The 26,420-nt window shown below is 37.8% G+C and overlaps 1 protein-coding gene across 4 annotated transcripts in view; it reads right to left on the bottom strand.

Moving 5' to 3' along the window:
- Positions 1 to 26,420, bottom strand: part of DGKI (diacylglycerol kinase iota) — a 445,642-nt gene that overhangs the window by 76,314 nt on the left and 342,908 nt on the right. For 3 of the 4 annotated variants that reach the window (XM_064373122.1, XM_021674149.2, XM_064373138.1), the window contains 2 exons: positions 18,003 to 18,082; positions 15,461 to 15,505 (listed from right to left, as the gene is read on the bottom strand). In XM_064373122.1, the coding sequence (XP_064229192.1) occupies positions 15,461 to 15,505; positions 18,003 to 18,082 (125 nt within the window). The remainder of the gene's footprint in view (positions 1 to 15,460; positions 15,506 to 18,002; positions 18,083 to 26,420) is intronic. The other variant, XM_064373130.1, reaches the window with a different exon arrangement.

Raw genomic sequence — 26,420 nt, 5'->3', positions numbered from 1 at the left:
ACCTCACATGTGGAGGTCATCCTAACCTCAGCCTTCTTTACTGAACCCAATTACAGAGGAGCAGACAAGGAAGGAAAGTCGCAGCAGGTGGACCCATGGCAAAATCGCTCTGCCCAACACTCACCCAGAGCACAGTGTACTCATCTACCTGAGCATTTTCATGACCTCCCAATTACCCGTCTCCTATTTAACCTCAAGGCCACCTGACATAACTGCCATCGTTCTTTCCTCTGGGCTTGGATGAAAATATTTACCTTCTCTCCAAAGCCAACCACTTGATTTAGTCTCTAAACAATCTTTCTCCTTTCAACTTTATTTCTGTAGCATTATTCAAATCCACCCATCTATTCTTCTGCTCTCAATAGTTTCCTCTCTTCCAAAACAAATTCCTCTCAGCTGATCTTGTTACATCCCTTTTTAAATTTTAATTTTATTTATATTTATTTTTTGAGACAGGGTCTCACACTCTGTCTTCCAGGCTGGAGTACAGTGGCGTGATCATGGTTCACCATAGTCTCAGCCTCCTGGGCTTGGGTGATCCTTCAGCCTCAGCCTCCCGAGAAGCTGAAACTGAAGTTGTAATGTCTTGAAGCTGAAACTGAAGTTGTAATGTCTTTTGATAATCTTCTTAAACTCTCTTGCCCTTCCAAACTCCTGAAGCTTATATTAATTATCTCCTGCCTCCAAGTCTCACTTACACATCTCAGACGTAACCTCTAGAAGCCTGGTCTCTGACCTCTCAGTCCTCCAAAGCTGTCCTTCCAGAAGATCGCCAGGACTAGCTTGCTTCTCTGATTTACTACAATTCTCAGCAAACTTCCTTGGAGCTCAGAAGCTTTTATTTCTTATAAAGAGTTAAGGCCACATCCGTGGAACAGAACAGAGAACTGGGAGATTAAAAATTGAAAGGATTATCTCTTTAGGATTCCAAACTTCTAAAAATTAAACATTTTCTCTACTAAGAGAAGCCTGCCAATGATAACTGGGGAGGGAGAAAAGCACCTTCTAGTTTACAGCATATGATTTGGAGGCTTCTAGCCCTAATTTGCAATGGAATTGAAATCACTGACAGAAATGGGACAAATGAGGGAGGCCGGGTCTCTGTGGGGAAGACACTGGGAGTCTGGCCCTTATTAGGGATTTGAAATGTTCAAAGGTAGGGAGCAACACTGGAGTGCAGCTGTTCTGGCAGCGATAAAGACTTGGCAGCTGACGCCACAGGTGTGGATGATCTTGTGGGTACAGAGGGGACAGGAGAAGAAAACAGGAGTAACATAGAAGAAGTAATAAGGAGCCAATTAGAGGTTGTACTGACTTTCTTGGGAGTTAATCAACACTCTCTGCTGCCCTACTTGATCCTCAAACAAAGCCTGGGCTTAAATCACTTGTTCTCAAAATGTGCATCAGCTGGAAACTGGTCAGAAACACAAATTCCTACACGTGTAAACACAAATACCTATGTAACAAAGCTGCACGTTCTGCGCATGTACCACAGAACTTAAAGTATAATAAAAGAACTTAAAGTATAATAAAACACACACACAGACACACAGACACACAGACACACACACATTCCCAGGTCCCATCCCAGGTCTACAGAAGCCCTAGGAGTGGAACCCAGTAATGTGTTTTAACAAGCCTTTCAGATGAGGCTGAGGATGTACATGAAAGAAGCTAAAGTTACGAAACAAAAGTGATTCATCTTAGTAAACTAGAAACCTTGAGTATATGAAGTTTAACTCTAAATGAATGCTGTGAATTAAATAATTGATAAAGGAAAAATTGATCTCATTCAGGGATGCAATCAAAATCTATATTTATGAATATAATATATATATCATTTATATTTATGAATATATCCATATAGGTATGGATACAGAGATACTATATAATATGTAGAGAAATATATATATATTACATATAGTCTCTCTCACACACTCGCATGCTCGCTCTCTCTGTATGCATATTCCACTTTTTTGAATTGTTTTTTTCATCCTGATGGTTGAGCTAAATGAAATCTTGACATGTGCTTAGTAACTATTTATATGAGAATTATGTGTAACATTTTGAGAATTATATTTTGATACATGTGATATCTTGTTTTAAAGGATCTTAAGGTACTTAATGCATTTTTGTAAAACAGATAAAGTTACTGACATCTCTCAGTTGGGTGAGAAATGTAATTATAGACCAAGAAATTTGGAAGTGATTCGAAGTATTTAGTGGCAACTATGAAAGCTAATAAACAAAGAGATTAAACAGAAACAGGATTATCTTCACTACGAATAAAGGGGCTTAAACATCAAGGACATTTTCTGCATTTTGATATCAAATATGCTGTAGAGGACCCAAAGAAAAACATCCTCATTTCCTTTGGCAAAAATCAATGGAAAGGATGCAGAAATGCTTGATTTATCATTTTAAAAACCTAAGGATCCATCACACTATCTCTAGGCTGTTCAAATTACAGAAAACTGAATGTTACTTAGTCTAGTGTAGGAAAATTCAGATTGAGGCACTACCTCAGCAGCATGACTAATACAGGTTGGTAAGGAAATATTGATAGTGTATCTTTTTATGTGCAGGTGGCTATGTGTCTGGAGAGTTTTATGCCCATGGCTGACTTTATTAACGTAGTTCGCTTTTGTTCACTTATTTACTCTACATTTTGATCCGTGGATGGAAACTGTTAAAATGTTTGATCCACAGAAACATCTGATCTAACTTAATGTTCTTAAAGAGATAACATTATAATTTTGTTTGGTGAAGACACATTGATCATCATCAAGCTCTTTAAAATAATGGGTCCTCAAATAGGTTCAACAATTCTTGAACTCTCCAAAATTGTATGCTAGATTTGGCGTGTCTATGTGTATCTGTATTTTCCTGGACAGAGAAACCACTGCTTTCTAGATCATCAAAGTGATCTGAGATTCCCAACATGCTGAAAGGCTATTAATTTAAAGAATCAAAAATTTAGGTCAGAGAGAATTCAACAAAATAAGAAGATTCTGATCAGTAAAATGTCTTATGAGAATAGGAATCACTGATTCAAAGTTACCGGTAATTGTAATATGAAAACAAACAACAAATGCACTCTGAGTTTGTGCTGCTCTCCTAGTAGTGGACTGAAACCAGGTCAATTTCTACACGGAAGGACTCAACTTTTTGCTTGTTTCCATCCACAGTCTCTCCCAAGTGCTTGTTTTCAGTGTCATAAGTTCTTCTACTTATGTTCATTTTTATAAACAGACAAAGGAAAAATGTATTTATATTTACCACTGAATGTTCTTAATAACTGAAGTTAAACAATACATCATTAATTAAAGGCACAGGAATCCGATTTTAAAAGACAATGTTATTTAAAATAATTGGATAATTTTCTGGTGACCTGAAGATTAAACTGCAATTTTGGGAGGTGTTAGAAAAGCAAAAGTAGAGCTTTAACTTCTCTGAAATGCTTCCCTGAAATAGATTTGCATCCTCTTCCAACTTTTTTGAAGCTCTTTCCACCTTGTTCATTTAGAAAAAAGGGAGTTCTTAAAGGAACAGCTACTCACATAATGAGGTCCTATGTTAAGTCATTTGAATTCCAAAGAAAAACTAATATCTGAGTAGATTCAGAATGCAATTAAGCCACTTATTTAAAAATTCTACATACATAAAATGTACAAAAGCATCAAGTCTTGAAAAAATTTTGCCCTTGAATCTACTTGATATACACATCTGTGCAGATGAAAATGCCTCTCCTACATTGGGACACTAAGAATTGGAGATATTTTTGAAGTCAGTGTTAAAATGATGCTCCAACGTGGTAGATTGACAATATGCAAAATGTACTCACAAAATATGCCAGCAATCTGTAAAATAAGAAACAAGAAAATCCAGGTATGAAGCATAAATGGGTGCTGAAAATACATCTCAAAGATCCGAGGGAGAATAGGAGGTGAAGAGCAGGCTAGGGACAGAAGCTGGTGGCGGCTGAGGCGGTGGTGGTGCATGCTGGATTTCACTTGAGTTGAAAACAGAGCAAAAAGATAGTGAGAAAGTCTGCTTCGCAAAACTGAAATTTTTGTAGGATGTGATCATCATTATCACAGACAAGCTAAGAATTGAGATGCCAAAAAATGTTCCCGTCCTTGAGGTGTTAAAATATTGTAGGGAGACAGACCTGATGAATGAGAAGGAAAAACAAGGCGAGAGATTGTATGTGATCCAGCCCCAATTAAGCAGCCAGCCCAGAGGCGGCGGAAGGCTGATGGGAAACATACCAGCTTTGAGAGGCACGACAATCCTGGCCCTACACGCTACTCGCTGTGGCTGTGAGAGTTTAGGAAAGTTTCTTATCCAGTTCCTTGAATGCCTCATTTTAAAATGGCTACAATAATATCTACCATAAAGGGTTCTTTTGAGGAACAAATGACACATAAAATGTTTAACCCATTGGCTGAAACATGTTGATGTACAGGTATAATTATCCAAGAGATAATTATATTTCATGCTAGGCAGCTGAAACATTATTTCACCTAAAACAATTCTGCCCTTAGTCACATGAGGGGCTCATGGGAAACAGGTCACATTCTAGACCAGGTCATTTATATGGTGCTACCGCCAGCACAACACTATTTATCCATAAATACATTTGCACTCAGATTCTGAGTTTTAGAGAAACGAAAGAAATAGGACAAATTTGTATGAGTGAACACAAAACACAGTGGCTTTAAACAAAGGCTGAAATCATGCCATTTGTTGGTTTGGTGCTTATAGGGATTGTCTTAGCAATCCACTGCCTCTGTTCACAATATTAGATGTTATATAATTGTCTTACATACAGAATATTGTCTTCAAGGCTGAATGTCTTCTATCACCAACAGGTATATAATTCAGAAGATTTTACTTTACTGCTTTCTCCCTTCCCCATTCAATAGTAAGTGCTTACTTGGTATTTCCTTAGTTTCACCGAACTTAACTTGTCACTTGCTGATTTGGGTCATCAGTTGTCATAAAACTATAAATTATTCTTATTTCTGTGATACAATTGTGATCAACCTTTTCAATGTGTATTTATTAAAGCCAATGAAATGCAAAGCATGTGATTGGAAGGTCACAAAAAAACAAAGCATGGACCATGTCTTTTTTTTTTTTTTTTTTTTTTTTTGAGACTTAGTTTTGCTCATTACCCAGGCTGGAGTGCAATGGCGTGATCTCGGCTCACCGCAACCTCCGCCTCCTGGGTTCAGGCAATTCTCCTGCCTCAGCCTCCTGAGTAGCTGGGATTACAGGCATGCGCCACTATGCCCAGGTAATTTTTTGTATTAGTAGAGACGCGGTTTCACCATGTTGACCAGGATGTTCTCGATCTCTTGACCTCATGATCTACCCGCCTTGGCCTCCCAAAGTGCTGGGATTACAGGCTTGAGCCACCGTGGCTACTGCACTAGGAACCAGCCTAGGTGCTCTGCATGCTTCCTTTTGGCTCCAATTCTTGGAGTTACTGTAAGTCTGATTTACCAAGTTTCAACTTCTTTTCCCAAGGGATGACTATTTTAATTATGATTTCAATTTATTTCTGGCTACTGCCAACAGCCACCAATTTTGGAAAAGGCATTTTGAGCCAGCTGCCAAAAGAATCAGAGCTTGATAATATAAAAAAAAAAAAAAATAGCAGAAAGACATTCATTGTTGGCAAAGCAAATGGAAGGCCCAGTTCACATTTAAGAAAGTCCTTTCCTTTCGAGTCTCAAATTTAGGCTAAAAGCCTTTGTTCTGGAGCACTAGTTTTCAAATAGTCCTGGTGCTGATGTATGGCCAAGAAGTGCCAGTAGGTACAATCCTGAGTCATCCAACCCAATTACACAGAGGCCAGCTGTCACGACGTCAAGTAGAACAGGTAGCTCTTGACTCTGGCTTTCCTTCATTCCTTCCTACTCTCAGTTTTCCACCTACAGCTTCTCCCCTGACTCATCTCCACTGTCTGGCATTGAAGGATAAGAAACACTAATCTCGACAAGCTATCAAAAAATCACTGAACCACATTTTGCTGATGGTAATTTTCCTTTTTTTTCTTTTTATGGTATGCTCATTTTTTGCTTCTGAGAATTTCCCATAAACATGGCTCTACTTCTGTATTCATTGGTGGCTATACATTAAATGAAGCTTAGATTATTATGTTTTTTATTTCATCTATTTAATATTTTATAGTTGACAAAATTTCTCTCAGCCATATATGTTACTATGAGAGTTCACAATTGGAGTGTTCAAGTCTCACATAATCATCTCCCCTAGTTTTAGGGTTGCCTGGACACTGCCACAGAGATCATTTAGAAATATTAGGCTACAGTGTCAATAATAGGTTGATTTTAACCCAGAGTCTTCCATATCCTTGCAGGCTTTTTAATTTTGTTATTAAGAAGACTGTATAATATAGCTCCTACCTACCTCTCCTGCAGTCCGCCCCACTGTTCTTCCTGAACCTCTTCTCCTGCATCTAAGAGCTGGCCACGATAAAGAACTGCAGTTGTGGGAATTTAAACAGACTACCCAGAAGTCCCAAGCTATTCAGTGGTGGAGAATACAGGCTTCAGAGCTCATGACCTTAGGTACAGGGTTTTATATCTTCTAGAGGGTTAAAATGTTCAGGTTTTGATGGATGAGTGGAGTTTGGTATAGATCAAGTTTGAGAGCTGAGAATTTTCTAGACTCAGCTCAAACAAAAGCAGGAAGAAAGCAAACCTACAATGATCTAAATGGCTATGAAGACCTCATTCTACTCTAGTCAAGGATCTTCCGCAGATTCAATTTTTGTTACCTGTCAAACCAAGCCTCCTGTTTCTTATCAGACAGTTTGTTCCTGGTAGCTCAGAGTTCCTGCCCCCTCACATTCCTCAGTCTTGCTGTTTTCCCACTTCTCACCACTGTGTTCCCTGCTGCCTAAGAATTCCACAGAAATATGGTAATCAGTGGGAAAAATAGGCAACCCCAACCCAGACACAGGAACTGAAACTATAACCATGTGAAGAAAAATTCACTTACAGATTTTGGGTAACTTTGCTGTATGCATTATGAACTTATAAACTTCACACAAATACAGCCAATCTTAATAAGTTTTTAGCATGTAACATGGTCTTGATTTCTGTTATGATTTTATTTTTGAAGTACTATAAAGTTCAGTGCAACATTGTTTGCAAACAATGACAATGATACCACATAACCTAAAAATGTCTATCCATAGAAACAGGGTTAAATAGACACCATGGAATAGAGTGGTAATTTTTACTTATTTTTTATTTTTTATTTTTTTTCGAGATTTCAGAGTTTCACTCTTTTGCCCAGGCTGGAGTGCAATGGTGCAATCTCCGCTCACTGCAACCTCCACCTCCTGGGTTGAAGCGATTCTCCTGCTTCAGCCTCCTGAGTAGCTGGGATTACAGGCATGCACCACCACACCCAGCTAATTTAGTATTTTTAGTAGAGACGGGGTTTCACCATGTGGGTCAGGCTGGTCTTGAACTCCCAATCTCAGTTGATCCACCCACCTGGGCCTCCCAAAGTGCCAGGATTACAGGTATGAGCCACTGCACCAGGCTAAAGTGGTGATTTTTAAAGGCTGAATTAGAGTTTTACCTATTAGCAAGATGTAATTTCCATGGTACATTACCATTAAAAATAAATTATGGTATAATATGTATAGTGTGTACATACAAATAGTAAATACATTTTTATTTTTATTATAATTATTAATTTTTGAGAGGGTCTCACTCTATCACCCAGGCAGGAGTGCAGTGGTGTAATCTCAGCTCACTGCAACCTCTACCTCCTGGGTTCAAACAATCCTCCCGCCTCAGCCACCCAAGTAGCTGGGACTACAGGCACATGCTACAACTCCTGGCTAATTTTTATGGGGTTTTCTTGTACAGATGGAGTTTCACCATCTTGCCCAGGCTGGGCTCAAACTCCTGGATTCAAGCGATCAGCCCATCCCAGTCTCCCAAAGTGCTGGGATTACAGGCATGAGCCACTGCACCCAGCTACATTTGTATTTTAAGCAACAATCAAATCCTCGTGTATGTATTCATGTATGTCTATGTGTATAACTTTGTATAAATGTGGGAAAACAAAAATGCGTATCATAAAGGTCTATATTGGGTGGAGAGTTAAAAACCAAGCAGAAGTCTAGAATTATGTACAATCTCAAAACTAAGGTAAACCAAGATTATAAAACCTGGCAGACTGCACAACACACATAGCTTATGAAAGACAAGAGATATACCAGGAAGACCTTGATATCAGAGAGAAATGTATATCATATGGGTTAAAAATGGAGCAGGAATAAAGAGAAGCAGAATATCAGACAGGAATTCATAATTTACAGCAATGGTCTGTAAATTTTTTATGCTCGCACATTCTTAACCAATCATAACCACACAGATGAATAGGTTCTTAAGTACACAGGATACAAATAATTCCTGCCTCATGTCTATCTACACACCTTTCTCTTGGACTAAAAAAATAATAACTGGAATGCAAATGAGTGACAGTGATGTTAGTAGACAAGTAATACTGAATTTTCTCTAATTTTTGTTGAAAGTAAGTCTCATTACTAATCCATACAGCTCACATCAGGTAAACACCTTCTCTGTTCTCAGAGGGCCTGGCACACCGGTAGAGTGGGCAGCCCCGGCATGAAGGCTACCCTGGATTCAGGGGCATCCTCTGGTCTCTGCAGGAGGGTGGACAGCAGTGCAATGTGGACCGTGAATTAGACTTGGAAGAAAATAGGAAGTAAGAAAAACAAAACAGCTCCTTGAAGGGGGGTGAATATTGGTTCCAGGGCAAACCTTAGCTTCACAGAAGCTCGAGGTTGGACCTGGCAATGTTCTCATCACTAAACAAGAATACGAATGGATGGTCAGAGCATGTTTGATTTGTGAATGCTGCATATTAAATAAGTGTACAGTGACCTGTTTTCCAATAGAAAAAAAAAAATACAATCTTAAAAATATGCACCTTTCAAAAGCATCTGACAGTAGATACTTAAGAAATGTGATTGTATGAATGCAGCTATATTTCAGAAGACAGTCACATAATTACCTGAACTGTGCCTCTAATCATCACATCTACAGCTTTCAATGGTAATTTAGGGCCTCTAGTCTCCCCAGTCCTCTCAAATTGCATGATCAAATCAATGATTCATCAAAGAGATAAGATACTTGACTTGCTCATTTTGGGATCTGTTATTTTTCTTCATATAAATGGTGTGATTTAGATGAATGCAACTGTCATTGCTCTGTAATGTAGGCCAAATAACATAACCTTAGCTATACCATGCTAGTTTCTATTTTAAATATAATAATCTTCTAAAATTATATGCTCTTTAAGTGAATATTAGCAAAAACTGCTCATTTCAAAAATCCCTGATATGTGAATCTTCTCTTTTGATATATGTTAACGGAAAATCTGTTTCTTGTGCTAAAAATACAGGCACATGCACAAACACAAAACTGACATTCCTCATATATATATTTCTGAAAGCCAACTGGCACAAATTATATAAAATTGATGAGAAAATCATCTAAACCACTATTTGACATGCACATGCCAAACTTACCCTTAATTTACATGCAATTGCTCATAGCCAATGCACACATAATTTAATGAAGGCACAGCAGCCCCATCACACACTCCAGTAAGTTCTCCAATTAAGCAATTTCCACCTAGTGTTGAACTATGCCTTCATCATGAATGAAATTCTTTTTCTTTCATAAAATTGAGAAAAGACATAAACAGAAACAAAATAGAAATTCTATGGCTTGGGAATCCCTGCCTCATTTAATAATAACCAAACAATAATCACCTTACTTTTAAATTTTTCTCATTTACCCTTTCAAATTCGCATCTGTCAGCCCCAACATCTCCCATGCATAACCCATCTACCCATTTTTAACATAATGTTGCATACAAATATGTATGTATGTGTCTCTAACTACAGTCGCAAATAGACTTGCTACTGTTTATTTTAATATTTCAAAACCCCTTCACTTTGAACCTACTTTGCCACCCATGACTCCTACAGCAGAGGAATATAGAAATGGCATGGCCATTCTTCAACCAAGATTTGGAAGATGAAGAAATAGTGACAGTGTGGCAGAAGATAGAAATAAGCAATATTCTAACATTTTCAAGAGTCTCTTCGTGTGATAAAGTTCTCCGTTAGCAATAACGACAACTCCAGTACTGCCTTCACTCATAACAGACAACAGACCTGACTCTAAGCAAGTCTTATTTAATTCACTTGACCCATTTCTGACAGCTTCCATCTAGACCAAAGGAACTGCATTCTCCAAGTTTTTAGCTGGCCCTGTCCTTCTCTAAGACAAGATAAATCAATTCCCAGGAAAACTCTCTAAACCTTGTTCCACTCTATCTATTGAAGGACTCTTCTAGACTCCAGAAAACAAATGGAGGAGAAAGAGATTTCAGAGGAAGGAGAGAGGTGAATAAGGGCAGCCAGAATAAAGAGAAAAGGAATGAATAAAATATTTGTAGGACAATGCTGTTCGCCTAGAACTAGACACAACTTTAATGGAATACAACGCAGACTGGTCCTCTGGAAGAGGAGGCATGTAGGAACAAAAGAGATCAGAGAAAGAACAAGTGATGTAGACTCTGATCTGACCAAGAGGTTTTTTTTTTTTTCTTATGAAGGTGAAAGATGTTTGTACCACCCTGAAGAATCAAAAGACTTTTCAATAATGTTATCTCTGGTACCATTTTTAAGTAAATTAATTCTTAAAGAAAGGCATTACTTGACTGAATCCATTTTTGCACCTACAGGTGAATCCTACAGTATTCACTAACATCTCAAGTTATAATTCCTACCATTTAGTGCCCCATAGAGCATCACCCTGGGGAAACGAGAAAACCAACCTAAGTGTCTACAAAAAATCCTCTATTTGCTCCTGTTTCTCTCTTTATTCTACCGTACCACATCTATAAATGCCTCCTCCTATTTTTCATCCCTACTTTCTCTTTTGCTCCTCTTCTTTCTTTCTCCTTTCCCTTTCGTCATCTAGGTCTTATACCTATCTGTGGTTCTCATTTATATACTGAGAACCATCAGAGTGACTCGGGGTTCCACAAGTTCCACACTATTGATATTTGGAGCTGGATAATTCTTTGTGGTAGGAGGCTTCTCTGTGCATGACAAGACATTTAACAGCCTCCTTGGCCTTTATCCAATATATTTCAAAGTCTTCAGACATTGCCAAACGTCCCCCACAGGGAGCAAAATCTTCCATAAATCACTGGAATGGGCGCATCTGCCTCTATTCCTTAGTACCTTTGTGATTTGGGGTTAAGAAGGAATATCATGATTTCAAGGGAGAAAGCAGAGATGGAATTATCTCAAAGTAGGTGGCCTCATAAAGCATCTTTATCAAATTAGCAAGTAGAGTTCAATTCTTATGTGAATTCTTGTTCATTTGCCAACCTCAAGAATATCCTGAATCTCCATGTGCAATGCATTTTACTTGTAAAATGTATTAGTTATGGTTACATCGATGCTATTAGGATGGAGGGGCCTCTGTATTTTAACCTCAGAGATGGTGTAGGCAGGAATTTTCGGCAAGCTATAAATATCTAACACATTCTTGTATAACCCATAATGCCTTGTTAGGTTAATATGAGGTGTCATTTTTGAGCTTCAGTGCTTTGTTGGCAATTCACTATGAATTTGGAAAAGAAGAAACCAAAGCAATGAAATGCTTAAGTGGCGAGAAACTGCCATATGGCTCACTAATAAGGTGTCTTGGGCACACGTACACCTTTCTAAACGCTGCTTTTCTCTTGAGTTTTTTCTGGTCTTAGAAAACAGTCAGCTAAAATCCTAGCTGCAAATTAGTGAGCTGACAGGAATTTCTCAAGTTTTTAAACATACTGGTATTTATTTATTCTCTTCACAGTTAACTCTCCAAGCATATTTAATGCCATCACATAGACAAGAAATTTCATTAAAAGGCATTTAAGGCATCTAGTTGCTCATGTTTCTTAGAACTTTTTCACCTATAAAACTCCCTACTCCCCTGGGACAAACTAGAGAATTCTGATGTAATCAGTTTCTGCACTAAGAAGTGAAAGATTTAGTATTAAATTTCCTGCCAGTCACTTTCCACATAAAAATTAATAGCACCTATATCCCATGTGTTTTATAATATACACCCCTAGAAAAAATACAGACATCAATCTATGCCTTTTCAGCCTCTCACTGGCATTTGACACATTCCATTACTCCTTCCTTTCTGAAATACATTTCACTCTTGGTTTAAGTAATACCACCTTCTACTTCATTTCCAGCTTCCCTGCTGTTCATCTCAGTTTCCATGATTCTTCTTGACCAGTTGCGCCTGTGCTCTTCTTGACTCGTGAATAAATAGAGATACAACATTGGGCCCTCCTCTTTAACTGAACTCCTCACTAAGAGATCTCCTCCGGCCTTATAGTTTTAAGCACCATCCATCTGTTTGCTGACAACTCCAAAATTTCTTTCTCTGGGCCTGAATTTTTTAACAAGGTTTAATATTCACCTACCCAACTGCCTACTCACCAACCCTCTTGGATCTAATAGGCATATCAAAATTAATATGGCTAACACAGAACTCTATTTCCTGTGCCTCCAACTCATTCCTCCTTCGATGAACTTAGTCAAACATGAAAGTTTATCTCTCCCAGCTTCTTGCTTCAATCAGCCCTCCCTGCCCTGCTCAGGAAATTCCTCATTGCCTTCTCCCTGTGCTCTGGCCATGTTAATTCTAACACAGTCTCTTTCTCTTTCCTGTTTAATGAGCAAATTCTGGGCTTCTTGTATCTTTTTTGTTTCAACCATTCCTTAATGCTCAAAGGCACCTGCTTTTTATCACTCTGCTCCCTCCTTCATTATCCTAAGGAAGGATATGGGAAAAGGTGACACTCCTGACACTCATCCATGATGGATGTTCAGTGCACAAAACCTTTTGATGTGACATTTATAATGCAGCAGTTCTGACACCAAGATTTGAATTGACTGTAAGTAAACAGAAAAAAAAATGCAGCAATATTTTGACATCATCAGAAAAATATCATTAATCCTTCTGAGTGTTTTTATTACCAAACAATACATGAAATAAATAACTCAATCATATTGTAGCCTCTTATCCATCCATTGGTCTCCAGGGATATTTACAGATATGGCATAAAAAATATGGTACAAAATGCCCACAATTCAAACTCTCACACCAAAATGACTACATTGCATAAGCCAGGAATAATAAATAAATGTAGTTTCACTAACCTGGCTAGGATAAATCTAACATATTTTGATACAATTGTAAAGGTTAAAAATGTCCCAGAATAAAAAATATAAACTCTTAAAAAAAACATATATACTCAGTCTTATAACTGCTACTGCCAATTGTTAGAGATCAGCTCTTACCTTTAAAACTCCTATGCTTTTTTTTTTTTAATTTTAATTTCTATTTTAAGTTCTAGGGTACATGCAGAGGATGTGGAAGTTTGTTAGAAATGTGTGTGCCATGGTGGTCTGTTGCACCTATCACCCATCACCTAGGTATTAAGCCCACCATGTATTAGCTATTTTTCCTAATGCTCTCCTCCCTCCTTCCATCGCCCCCTGCCCCACCCACTGACAGGCACCAGTGTGTGTTGTTCCCCTCTCTGTGTCCATGTGTTCTCATTGTTTAGCTATCACTTATAAGTGAGAACACGTGGTGTTTGGTTGTCCGTTCCTGCATTAGTTTGCTGAGGATAATGGCTTCCAGCTCCATCCATGTCAGTGCAAAGGACATGCTCTCATTCCTTTTTATGGCTGCATATTATTCCATGGTGTATAGGTACGACATTTTCTTTATCCTGTCTGTCTATCATTGATGGGCATATGGGTTAATTCCATGTCTTTGCTATTGTAAAGGACTACCTTTTAAAAATAAAATTTATACCTAGATAGTGGCTCTGGGTAAATATGGAAATAGTCACTCTGATGAAAGTTGAGTTGTGCTCTATCTAAAAAATAAGGTGGAAATTTGTCTCCTAATGGTTGGCCAAAACAGTCTAGAAGAAGTTCATTTTGTTTTGTTTTGTTGTTAATGTAAACATATCCCAAGTGACTTCTCTTCCTTTCAAGGCCAGGCAGATGGAAGAAAGAACTCTGGAAGCATTGGATATATTGTTTGAGAAATAAACACACAAACAAATAAGAACACAAAGGCCATTCCTGTCACTAAGGCTGAAGATAAATAAGCTGCTTCAGCCAAGGGTAGATGGTATCATTGGTGGGGAGAAGAAAGCTACCTAGAAGGCTACAAGGTATAGGTTGCTCTTGAAATTATTTTCTATTTAGGCTAAAGGATGTTAAATTGGATATTTTAGGCATAGGAAGATAGACACCAAAATCCAAAGTAAAGTGCTAAACCAGGATTTACACATTTATAAATTTAGACATAGTTAAATTTCTCCCCACATGGAAGTATAAAGGGTTTGAAGGGACTTATTTGGAGAGAGTTGTTGGCATGCTGTGATTCCCACATACCTTTCCTCTTAACAGGCCAGGGTAAGGAGCCTCTCAGATAAAAGGGCTCTAATGAGACCAGTCAGAGAGCTTTGCTTAGGATCCTTGTAGTTTGAAGTAATACTGTGTACTAGGATCTACATCATGTCTGAAACATCTACTGGGTAAGAGGATAGCTGAAGAGGTCTGTGCATCACAAGTGGGATGAGCAAGCTAGAAAGAAACAGCATCCCCAAAGTCTGCTGGGACAAAGAATAACTGAGTATTCTCCTATGGACTTTATATGAGCTATAGAGAAAGGCAGACTGGGCTTTTAGATCATCCAAAAGACCAGGATGAACCACTCTGATTATATTTTTAAACTTTTGCTTGATGGTTATGGAAAGCAGGGAATTCCCTTTTCTGGAGGTGAAGAGAAAAAAATACAGCCCTGGTTGCTAGTGGCAGCCATCTTGGACCACAAAATCATCCAGCCCAGAGGTAAAATGGACAGGAAGAGGAGAACAAAGCAGAAGGACCAGCAGGAAAGTGGAGTGTGAGCTGTGACCAAATGGGATGAGAAATCCACCTTGATCTGGACTTTTTGCTTATGCGAACCAAGAGACGCTTTCCCTACTAAGCTAGCTGCTGCTGAGTTTTCTGATATTTGTTACTCAAAGCACTCAATTTTATAATCTCTTCTAAATGATCTAGGAGAAAATCCACAGTCTAAATTTGTGTTAGACAAGTCTGGTCCAAAATCAGGAAAATGTAAACGAATCAGAATTTCATTTCCACTAGGTTCTTAGAATGAACTCTATCCCTAGGGAAGACGGGAACTCTAAATCAAAATGAGACATTAACTGAAAGATGGACTTCATTTGGCCAGAAGGTAAGAAACAAGGAGAGTCAATTATTTGTTACCTGGTAATGAACTCTCTGCGAGCCAGAAGAAACTGACTGTAGGTCCTAATGAGAAAATGAAAAAAGAAAGAAAAAACCCATACCTTAAAATTAGTTTGAACAAGCTGCCCCACAACTCGATCTCAACTTGACTCCCAACTTCATATTATTATTCTCATCTGGAAAGTATCTAACATGCCCAAATTCATAAAGATTAAATAAAGAAGGCAATGCCAGCAATAATAGAAGCAAATCAAGTTGGATGGAGAGAAGGTCATTAAGCTATTGAAACCTATAAATCTTAAGTAGTGTTTAGAGGTAAGTGATGTATTATTATTTCAATCTCCTATGGAGGAGACCAAAAGTAAAGGATAGCCAATTTTTTTCTAATAAATGGGGATTATATTTAATTTGCATATGAACTTCTGGCTTGTGAAGAAGGCTTCTGAAATCCCTTTAAACATTTAGAAATCTTTTCTTTATCTTAGACCAGATACATACTGTCATGGTAACTGTTTATATCGATAAGTTGCTTAGCAAATAGGGGTTTTCATAGGCTAAAAAGAAAAAATCACCAACCACTTCCACATTATCACGAAGTGCAAATTAACAGGGTTGAAACTAATGAGGTTTTACCGGAGGATTGTGAAAGCCTGACTCCTTTTATAAAGTTTTATAACGAAGTTGTCACCATTGTCATGTCTCCCAGGCTCCCTTGCTAATGAGTATAGTGATTCTATTTGCAGATGTCAGCAATCCTGGTACCTTTGTCCTTACACCTGATTCCCACAGGGTTTTATCAACTTACTTTTTACTAGTTTTAAAAATTTCCTCTTTATTTGTTGAGTTGCCTCTTTTTTCAGAATCCTACTTTTCGTTGAATATTGGTGCAATAAACATACTATTAAGTTAGTTAAGTTGGTTTTCAACAAAGTCAATTCAGCAGTCATGTATTAATATTATTCTACTGTGAAGTATTGTTAACAAAGCTCTACAAGTATTAAATTTTTTAAAAAAGGTATAAAGTTTTGGTACCAATTATGATTCACTTGCTTCATTACAGTTTCCTGAGTGAGATTCCATAGTCAAATACAAACATTATTCTGAGAAATGAGACACTAGAAGTTTGGGAATATATTAATAGAATTGGACCTGAGTCACATGCTAAAAATTCATACATTTTAACTTGTTTAAGCAGCTACCCTCAGTCACAATAGCTTAATGAAACCATAAGTACAAAATTTGTTGACTCTCTTTCTCTCATTCATATCAGTATTCAAAATTTGTCATCTATTCCTCAAAATCAGCAATTTTTCATATCACTTGTGTGCCTCCCACCTGAATTTATTTCTACCAAGAGAAACAGAAACAAATATTAAGGGCTAGGTGGTCACAACTTGGAGGAACTTTAAACACTATATATCTACTTTATTTACAGTATTTACTTATATATAACATGTTGTCTGGGACAGAGTTGCTTTCATCAAGGGGTATCAGATCACCAGTGGCTCATGCCTGTAATCCCAGCACTTTGGGAGGCCGAGGTGGGTAGATTACAAGGTCAGGCATTTGAGACCAGCCTGGCCAATATAGTGAAAACCTGTCTCTATTAAAAAGACAAAAAATTAGCCAGGTATGGTGGTGGCGGCCTGTAATCCCGGCTACTCAGGACGCTGAGACAGAAGAATCGCTTGAACCTGGAAGGCAGAGGTTGCAGTGAGCCAAGATCATGCCACTGCACTCCAGCCCAGGCGACCGTGCAAGACTCTGTCTTAAAATAAATAAATAAATAAATAATTTTTAAAAATGTCTAGGTCCCACCCAAGAAAACTGACTCTAATATACATCTTTCATCAAGAAACAATGATAAAGAAATCGCTATTTGTGCTTTTTGCAATTTGTGGAGTGGAAACAGTTACTATTCCCCCTCAAAATTTTGCAAAAACGACCAACAACAATTGTAATGATAAGTTTGGTCTCCTGGCTTTGCTGGTGCAGTTCAAATTCATGGGAGTGCCATATGTGGGGTTGCTGCCTTTCTGTTTCTCTATAGCAAGACCAGATTGAGAAAAAAATATATAGATTATTCTTTTGTGTCCTGACGAATTTCTATGAAATGTAGAGGATTTTTCTTTCCCATAGAAGTTTTATTTTTTTTGTTTACAAAATCAAGCTGTCTCTGACATAAGTGTCAGACACAAAACATTAAATATCACTGTTTTCTTTCATTATTTATCAGTGTCTGTTCAAATTCTGAATGGCTCAAAAAATACAGGTACGTAGTCTGGCAAGATGACAAGTTCCAAGTTATACTTATGGAACATACCAGGGCAACAGCACCCCGTAGCTAACCCAATCAATGCTTTCCCATTTCAACCATCTGAGGAGTGAAACAGCAGAGACGGTGGGAGAGGGTGACATACCGTGTGTGCTTATAGGACAAAGCCACCACATTTCAATTTCCTCTCCAAATGCATCATTTCAGAAGCAAATACATATGGCTGGTAATTGTCTACAAAAATGGAAAGTTGAGGAGAATAAGAAATTAACTAAATAAACTTACCTCCTGTAGGCGGTCTATGTACATTCGGCATGTCTCCAAATCACAGTCTCCACGCACAACTAGAATACCCAGAGGTATCGCTAAGGGTGAAGGAAGAAGAAAAATCTAAAGTAACGTATTTGATTTTTCTATATCAGCATAAATGTGTTTCTCATGGTTAAAAAGCAATCTCATAAATATTATGGGTTTTCTAGATATGTTCATAAAAAGGACGTACTTTCTCCCTATACTTTTTTAATGATTTCACTCTTCTTGCTTGCAGTTGTCATACACTTTCCTAGCATGATCCATGCTGCCCCTTGCCATCTGCCCCCCATCTCACTGTACTTCAGTGGCCCTGAGATGAAGTGAACTGTCACAGTAACAATGGATTGGCAGAACAGGGAGGCTGCTCATGGCCAGTTGATAATTTTTGCTTGCATTTGCAATAGACAACATGAGGACACGGTGCCAGGGAGGAATTAAAAATTGAGGATTCTGGACACTTACTCCTTTCCTTCCTGAATGCAGAGAACTTCATCTTTTTGTCAGTCTATGATAGTTTCCTATTTATGAGACTTGAGCTATTCAAGGCACTGTTGCTACCTGGTGGCCAATACCAGAACTAAAGGCATAAAATGTTAGAAAGAAACGAATAAAAAAAACAGCTTCTAGAAAAGACGAAGCTAAAAAATCCAACTAATTTTAAAGATGGCCAGTGTTAAGTATGTTAATAGCAGACCTCAGGAAATAATAAGACTTAAGTAAGATATTTTATAAGGTACATAACTATAAAATTGTGGTAATCACCTGTGGTAATCATGCTATAAAATTTTGCCCTTTTCAATAAATATTTTACAAATATTTATATGTATTATATTTTTATAAATATTATATTTTATACAAATCCTAAGTAGGGTATTTTATAAGGTGTCAAACACAGATAGTGGCTTTAGTGTATAGAACCTATTTCAGATATAATCACAAGAGTCCTGAAATACTGAAAAATAGTCTTCTCCCCAAAACTTAAAAAAAAGTATCTATGAATTTTTAATTTTAAAAGTACAGTTACACTATTAAATCCATGATCTAACATAAAACTTTCAAAACTGTGAATTAGCCAACTGGAAACTAGCAAGCAAATGATATGACAGTGCTGTTCTCTAAGAATGTCATACAATCATTCACTCATTGAGTGTATATTTAAAGTCATCATCAATAAATGTGTCTGAAAATACAAAGTAATAGGATCTTAATAAACATAATACACAGAATAAGATACATTTTAAATGCATAAAATTTTTTGAAGAATCTCCAAGTAGTAGAGAAGGCATATATATAAACAAAAAAAAAAATAAGTATAACATGGGCCATATTAAATGTATAAACTCAGTTATTTGAAAACTATAGGAAAGAGAGGCTAATTCTTGTCTGGGAGGTAGATTTTAGGCTCTCTGAAGGACATGACTCCTCACTTGATGTTTTAGCTAGAGGAGCAAAGGTGGTCTAGAGAAAAAGAAAGAGTTTGTATCTCATTGTTACCTCCTAGATTGCTTTCTGCTAGGAAGACCTAATCAATCTCACCACCCCATTCTTTTATGTTTCTGAAGTCCTGCATACAGAAATCTTTAAGGCATCCATTATTTTGTGGAACTATGGAAGCCTGTGAGTGAGTGTGGATTGTTTACCTTCATTTCCCCAATGCCTGGTAGAGAAATGGTAGATGTTCAACTAGCAGCCATAAAAAGAGGGAGGAAGATGGGCTTAACAACTGTTTGGATGCAAAAGAGAAAGTCGGTTTTTCAGGTGCAAGTCACCTTTCCAGGGAAGACAAGAAGCAAGATAGTCAGTAGAGGATAAAGAGCCTATGAGGGAGAGTAATAATCATTCTAAGAGAATATTTTCCCCTTCTTTTAAAAGATAGAAGTATCAAGAAAGTTTTCAGCATGGCAATCATGCATCTTTGCAGGAAATGGGAGGAAAATTCAATAAGGAGATCCCGTAAAAATAGTAATTAGAGTAATTCATCTTCAGCTAGACCTACTATAAAGACTGAAATAAATTGATCCACAAAGATAAGAGCAGAATAAGAATTTCTAGTATTTGAGGAATGATGAGGAAAAGTTAGAATTTTGACTAGATAATAAATCTGTAAATGGAATATAGCTATAATTAACGTGAGCGTCCACACTGGAATCTTGCTTAATGATATTTCCTCTTAATTTCAAATGTGCAAAAATGGAAAAATCAATTTTAAGCAATGTTTATCCATTTATTTAAGTTAGGATATATATTTTATAGATATGCAGGAATCTCATCAACACCTCTGATTTTTTTTTCATATCATAGTTCTATTTTTAAATCTCTTTTTTATTGTACTTTAGGTTCTGAGGTACATGTGCAGATTATGCAGGATTGTTGCATAGGTACATACATGGCAAGGTGGTCTGCTGCCCCCATTCCCCCATCACCTATATCTGGCATTTTTCCCCATGTTATCCCTCCCCAACCTTCCCACCCACCGCTGTCTCTCCCCTAGCCCCACGAGACATCAGTATGTGATGCTCCCCTCCCTGTGTCCATGTGTTCTTATTGTTCAACACCCGCCTATGAGTGAGAACATGCAGTGTTTGATTTTCTGTTCTTGTGTCAGTTTGCTGAGAATGATGGTTTCCAGATTCATCCATGTCCTTACAAAGGACATGAACTCATCGTTTTTTATAGCTGCATAGTAAGCCATGATTTCTATTCTATTATCACCTCTGATTTCTTTCTATTATCAGTGCTTGGAGTTAGTCTGATCCAAGTATAAATTAAGTGTACTTGGTAGCAGACATTTTTAACTACAATTAGAGATTGTATATTCAAGAGATGGAATCAAGAGGAATAGCTAAAAAGAAGTTTTCAAAGACATGTCATTAATCTCTACCATGGGTATGAAATCAACAACTTTGCTTGTTCTTCAAGGAGCAAAGTAAGAGTAACTGCCTTTGATTGAGAAATACTTAGCTATTAATTGTGAGGAGCTTTTCCTTAGCACTTCAGATACATCATCCCATGAAGCAGGGCAAAGCCAGAAATGGAACATATCCAGGACATCTAAAGCTGAAGCACCTCTCCCATAGGTCTAAAGACAGCACTGATTCATCATTCCCAAGAAACAGTTCACCCAGTTCCCCCACATTGAAGCTTGATGTCAATAAGCTTTATGCATGAGCTTAGAACTTCCAGGCAGCTTTTATGTTTCCCGCTTTTAATAATAAATGGAAAGGCAAAAGCAATCAGAAAATTAAGCAATCTTTCTAATACAAAAGCCAAAGACCAAAACGAACAGGATTCTCCAGGCAAGATAGCTGAGTAGACATAGCCAGGAGGATAATCTGCCACCAAGGGACCAGGACATCAGGAAGACTGGCACATTCTAAGCAGATCTTCCAAAAAAAAAAAAAAAAAAGGCATTGCAAATGGATAGAGGGAGGACACAGATGCTGGACTTAATGGGGAGAAAGCTGGAAACCCTGTATGGGGCTACCATATACCAATGTCTGCAGTGGAGCGTGACCAGGAATGTCCATCCCCTAAGGCTTCCCATGCTCCCTTAGGAAACTTTATCCTTAGGGGAACTGCCAGACCTGAACAGAGCAGGGTCAGTCTGACCTGAGTAACACCTGCCTGCCGGCCTCTCCTGGGGCCCCAGGCTAGCCAGTGCAGCCATAGTTGTCTAACAGGGGTCTCTCAGGGACATGCATAATAGCTCCTGTGCCTGCAGACTGTGCCTGACAACCAAAGAGCTCCAGCACAGAGGCCCCTGCCAAGGCACATTAGCCCACCTGCACCCTCCCACCACTGCAGCATCCTCTGTGCTGCTTTGCCAGCATGCATTCATCCAAGGCCACCCCCTTATCATTTTGCCAGTGTGTGTGTGCCAGCAAACCTTGCCTACCCTTCCCTGCTGGCACGTATCTACAACCCACTGTGCCACTGCTACCAGCATGAGTGCAACCTGCCTCCATTCACCCCACTATACCACCACTGCTAGCGCTAGTACACAAATGAAGACCTGTGGCTCCACTCCCTGCCCTATGCTGCCATTGCCTCCAGTGTGAATGCACACATGGAGACCAATATCCCCCACACCTGCCAGTGCCCCACCCCACCCACTACTACTGCCACCTGCAAATGCCTGCATAGAGGCTGGAACCCCTGGCCCACCAGTGCTCTACTCTAGCTGATGATTATGCACCTCATCACACTGTTGCTGTTTCTGGCATGTGCAAGTGAGCACGGATCTCACTTCCTCCACCCAACGAAGCTCTTTGGCTGGTACCGCCCATCAGAGTGTTGTGGTCAGTGGTCCAGGAACACCTCAGCCCCTTCAGGGCAGTAGGTTCCTAGCCCTGAGGAGCCAGAGAAGAAAGCCGGGAGCCCAAAACCAGCACCCCCCCCACACACACATAGTTAAAGCACACAGCTCAGGAGTGTTGAGCTGAGCATTGGCCCCCTAAAATCTTCCAGAAACGAAGCCAGTCGATCAAACCCTCCTTATAGCATAATCAAACACCAAACAACATCAAAGAAAATAAAAGCAAACAAAAACCAAAAAACATCTAAAAAATAGCAACTTCAAAGACCGAAGGAACATCAGCCCACAAAGATGAGAAAGAACCAGCGCAAGAACTCTGGCAACTCAAAAAGCCAGAAGTCTTCTTACCTCCAAACGACTGCACTAGTTCCCCAGCAATGGTTCTTAACCAGTCTGAATAGCTGAAATGACAGAAATAGAATCAGAATACGGATAGGAATGAAGATCATCAAGATTCAGGAGAAAGTCGAAACCCAATCCAAAAACTATAAGGAATACAATAAAATGATACAACAGATAAAAGACGAAATGACCGTTTCAAGAAATAACTAAACTGATATCCTAGAGCTGAAAAATTCAATAATTTCAGAATACAACTGCAAGTATTACCAGCAGAATTGACCAGCTGAAGTAAGAATCTCAGAGTATGAAGACCAGTCCTCCAAAATAACTCAGACAAAAAAATGAAGAAAAAATAATGAAGAAGAATGAACAAAATGTCTGAGAAATATGAGATTATTTAAAGAAACCAAGTCTATGACTTATTAGCATCCCTGAAAGAGAAAAAAAGAAAGCAAGCAACTTGGAAAACACATTTCAGGATACCATCCATGAAAACTTCCCCAACCTTGATAGAGAGGCCAACATTCAAATTCAGGAAATGAAGAGAAATCCTGTGAAATATTACACAAGAAGATCATCACCAAGACACACAGTCATCAGATTCTCCAAGGAAGAAATGAAAGAAAATAACTCAAGGAAGCTAGAGAGAAAGGGCAGGTCACCTAAAAAGGGAACCCCATCAGGCTAACAGATGATCTTTCAGCAGAAACCCTATAAGAGAGAAGAAATTGGAGGCCTATATTCAGCATTCTTAAAGAAAAGAATTTCAAACCAAGAATTTTACATTCAGCTAAACTATGCTTCAAAAGCAAAGGAGAAAAAAGATCCTTTTCAGACAAGTAAATGCTAAGAGAATTCATTACCACCAGTACTGCCTTATAAGAGATCCTGAAGAAAATGCTAAATACCAAAAGGAAAGACCATTACCAGCCACTACAAAAACATGCCTAAATACACAGACCAGTGACACTATAAAGCAATCACACAAGCAAATCTGCATAATGATGAGCTAACAACACAATGACAAGATCAAATTTGCACATATTAAATGTTTGAATGTAAATGGGTTAAATGCCCCATTTCAAAGGCAAGAAGTGGCAAGTTAGATAATGACACAGGACCCAGTGGTAAGCTGCCTTCAAAAGACTCAGGTCACATGTGATGACACAAAAAAAAATCTACCAAGCAAACAGAAAACAGAAAAAAGTAGGGGTTGCTACCATAATTTCAAACAAAATAGACATTAAACCAACACAGATCAAAAAACACACAAAAAAACAGCATTACATAATGGTAAAGGGTCAATTCCTAAGAATTAGCTATCATAAATATATATGCACCCAACACAAGAGCACCCAGATTCATAAAGCAAATTCTTAGAGACCTACAAAGATAATTGATAACCATGCAATGAAAGTGAGAGACAACAGTATTAGACAATCAAAACAGAAAACTAATAAAGATATTTAGGACCTGAACTCAACACTTGACCAAATAAACCTAACAGACATCTACAGAAGTCTCTACTTCAAAACAGCAGAATATACATTTTTCTCATCTACACATGGCACATACTCTAAAATCTACCACACAATCAGACATAAAACAACCCTCAGCAAATTCAAAAAAGCAAAATCATACCAACCACATACTTGGACCAAGACTAAATAAAAATAAAAATCAATACTAAGAAAATCACTCAAAATCGGACAATTACATGGAAAATAAACAACATGCCTATGAATGACTTTTGGGGAAATAATGAAATTAAGGCAAAAATTGATAAATTATTTGGAACTGATGAAAACAAAGATATAACATATCCCTATCTCTGGGACACAGCTAAAGTAGTGTCAAAAGGAAGGTTTATAGCACCAACTGCCCACATCAAAAAGTTAGAATGATTTCAGATTAATGATCTAACATCACAACTAGAGGAACCAGAGAAACAGGAACAAACCAACCCCAAAGCTAGCAGAAGACAAGAACTAACCAAAATCAGAGTTGAACTGAAGGAAACTGAGACAGTAAAAAACATTCAGAAGATCAACAAATCCAGGAGTTGGGGTTTTTGAGTAACTAATAAGATAAACTGTTAGCTAGACTAATAAAGAAAAAAAGAAGATCCAAATAAACACAATTAGAAGTGACCCTTCTGACCCCACAGAAATATAAAACACCCTTAAAGACTACTGTGGTGAATATTTCTATGCACACAAGCTAGAAAAACAGGAAAAAAAATGATAAATTCTTAGAAATATGCCACCTCTCATGATTGAACCAGGGAGAAATTAAATCTTTGAATAGTCCAATAACGAGTTCCAAAACAGAATCAGTAATAAAAAGCCTACCAACCAGAAAAAGCCCAGGACTAGACAAATTCATGGCCAAATTTTGGCAGATGTATAATATCTGCAAACAATGCATCTGACAAATATCTAGCACCTATAAATAACTTAAACAAATTTACAAGAAAAAAAATTAAAAAGTTGGCAAACGACATGAACACACACATTTCAAAAGAAGACATGTGTCAATCAGTCGTATTTAAAAAGCTCATCACTGATCAATAAGAAATGCAAATCAAAACCACAATGAGATACCATCTCATACCAGTCAAATGGCTATTATTAAAAGGTCAAAACATAACAGATGCTGGTGAGGTTGTAGAGAAAAGGGAATGCTTATACACTGCTAGTGGGAATGTAAATTATTGCAGACCTTGTGGAAAGCAGTTTGGCAATTACTCAAACAACTCAAACAGAATTAGCACTTGACCCAGCAATCTCACTATTATGTATACACCTAAAGGAACATAAATCACTCTAACATAAATACACATGCACGTATATGGTCACTGCAGCACTATTCGCAATAGCAAAGATATGAAATCAACCTAAATGCTCATCAAGGGTAGAGTGGATAAAGAAAATGTGGTACGTATACACCATGAAATACTATACAGCCATGAAAAAAGAGAGAGATCATGTCCTTTGCAGCAACATACATGGAGCTAGAGGCCATTATCCTAAATGAACTAATTCAGGAACAGAAATCTATTTAATAAATATCACATGTTCTCACTTATAAGTAGGACCTAAATATTCCCCACCTTTGTGTACCCATGGACACAAAGAAGGGAATACTAGACACCAGGGCCCTCTTAATGGTAAAGAGAGAAAGGAGGGTAAGGATCAAAAAACTGCCTATCAGATTGGGTACTATGCTTTTTATTTAGGTGATAAAATAAACTGTATATCAAACACCTATGACACAAAATTTACCTGTATAACAAACCTGCACAAATACCCCTAAATCTAAAACAAAAGTTTTTTAAAAATAGAAAATGAACTTGCACAGAAGAAAAATACTTTTAAAATGGTATCTTTAATATCTTCAGAGAGTTAAGAGAAACTGGCCTACACATGAAATGGAAAAATTATAATATCAAATGATATAAAGAATATGAAGAAGAAAAAAGAGGAACCTCATTCAGAGAATAAAAGTACAAAACCCTTTGAAAATAAAAATTCGATAAAATAAATAGAGACCTCAAATAGACCTAGTCCAGGAGGTCCCAATAATAGGAGTTTAAAAAACATGCCCATAATAGGAGTTTTTAAAAACCCAAGAAAATAGAGAATAAGAAAAAATAAAATGAAGAATAGATCCTAAAACATTAGTTTCCAAACTCAAATGATCCACCAAATGGCAAACACAACAACTATAGGACA

This window comes from Aotus nancymaae, unplaced genomic scaffold, assembly GCF_030222135.1.
Source record: "Aotus nancymaae isolate 86718 unplaced genomic scaffold, 86718_ANA_hifiasm-v0.15.2.pri h1tg000002l, whole genome shotgun sequence".
Classification (NCBI taxonomy): Eukaryota; Metazoa; Chordata; class Mammalia; order Primates; family Aotidae; genus Aotus; species Aotus nancymaae.
The sequence above is the reverse complement of the archived record's forward strand: the minus strand, read 5'-3'. Positions and strand labels throughout refer to the sequence as shown.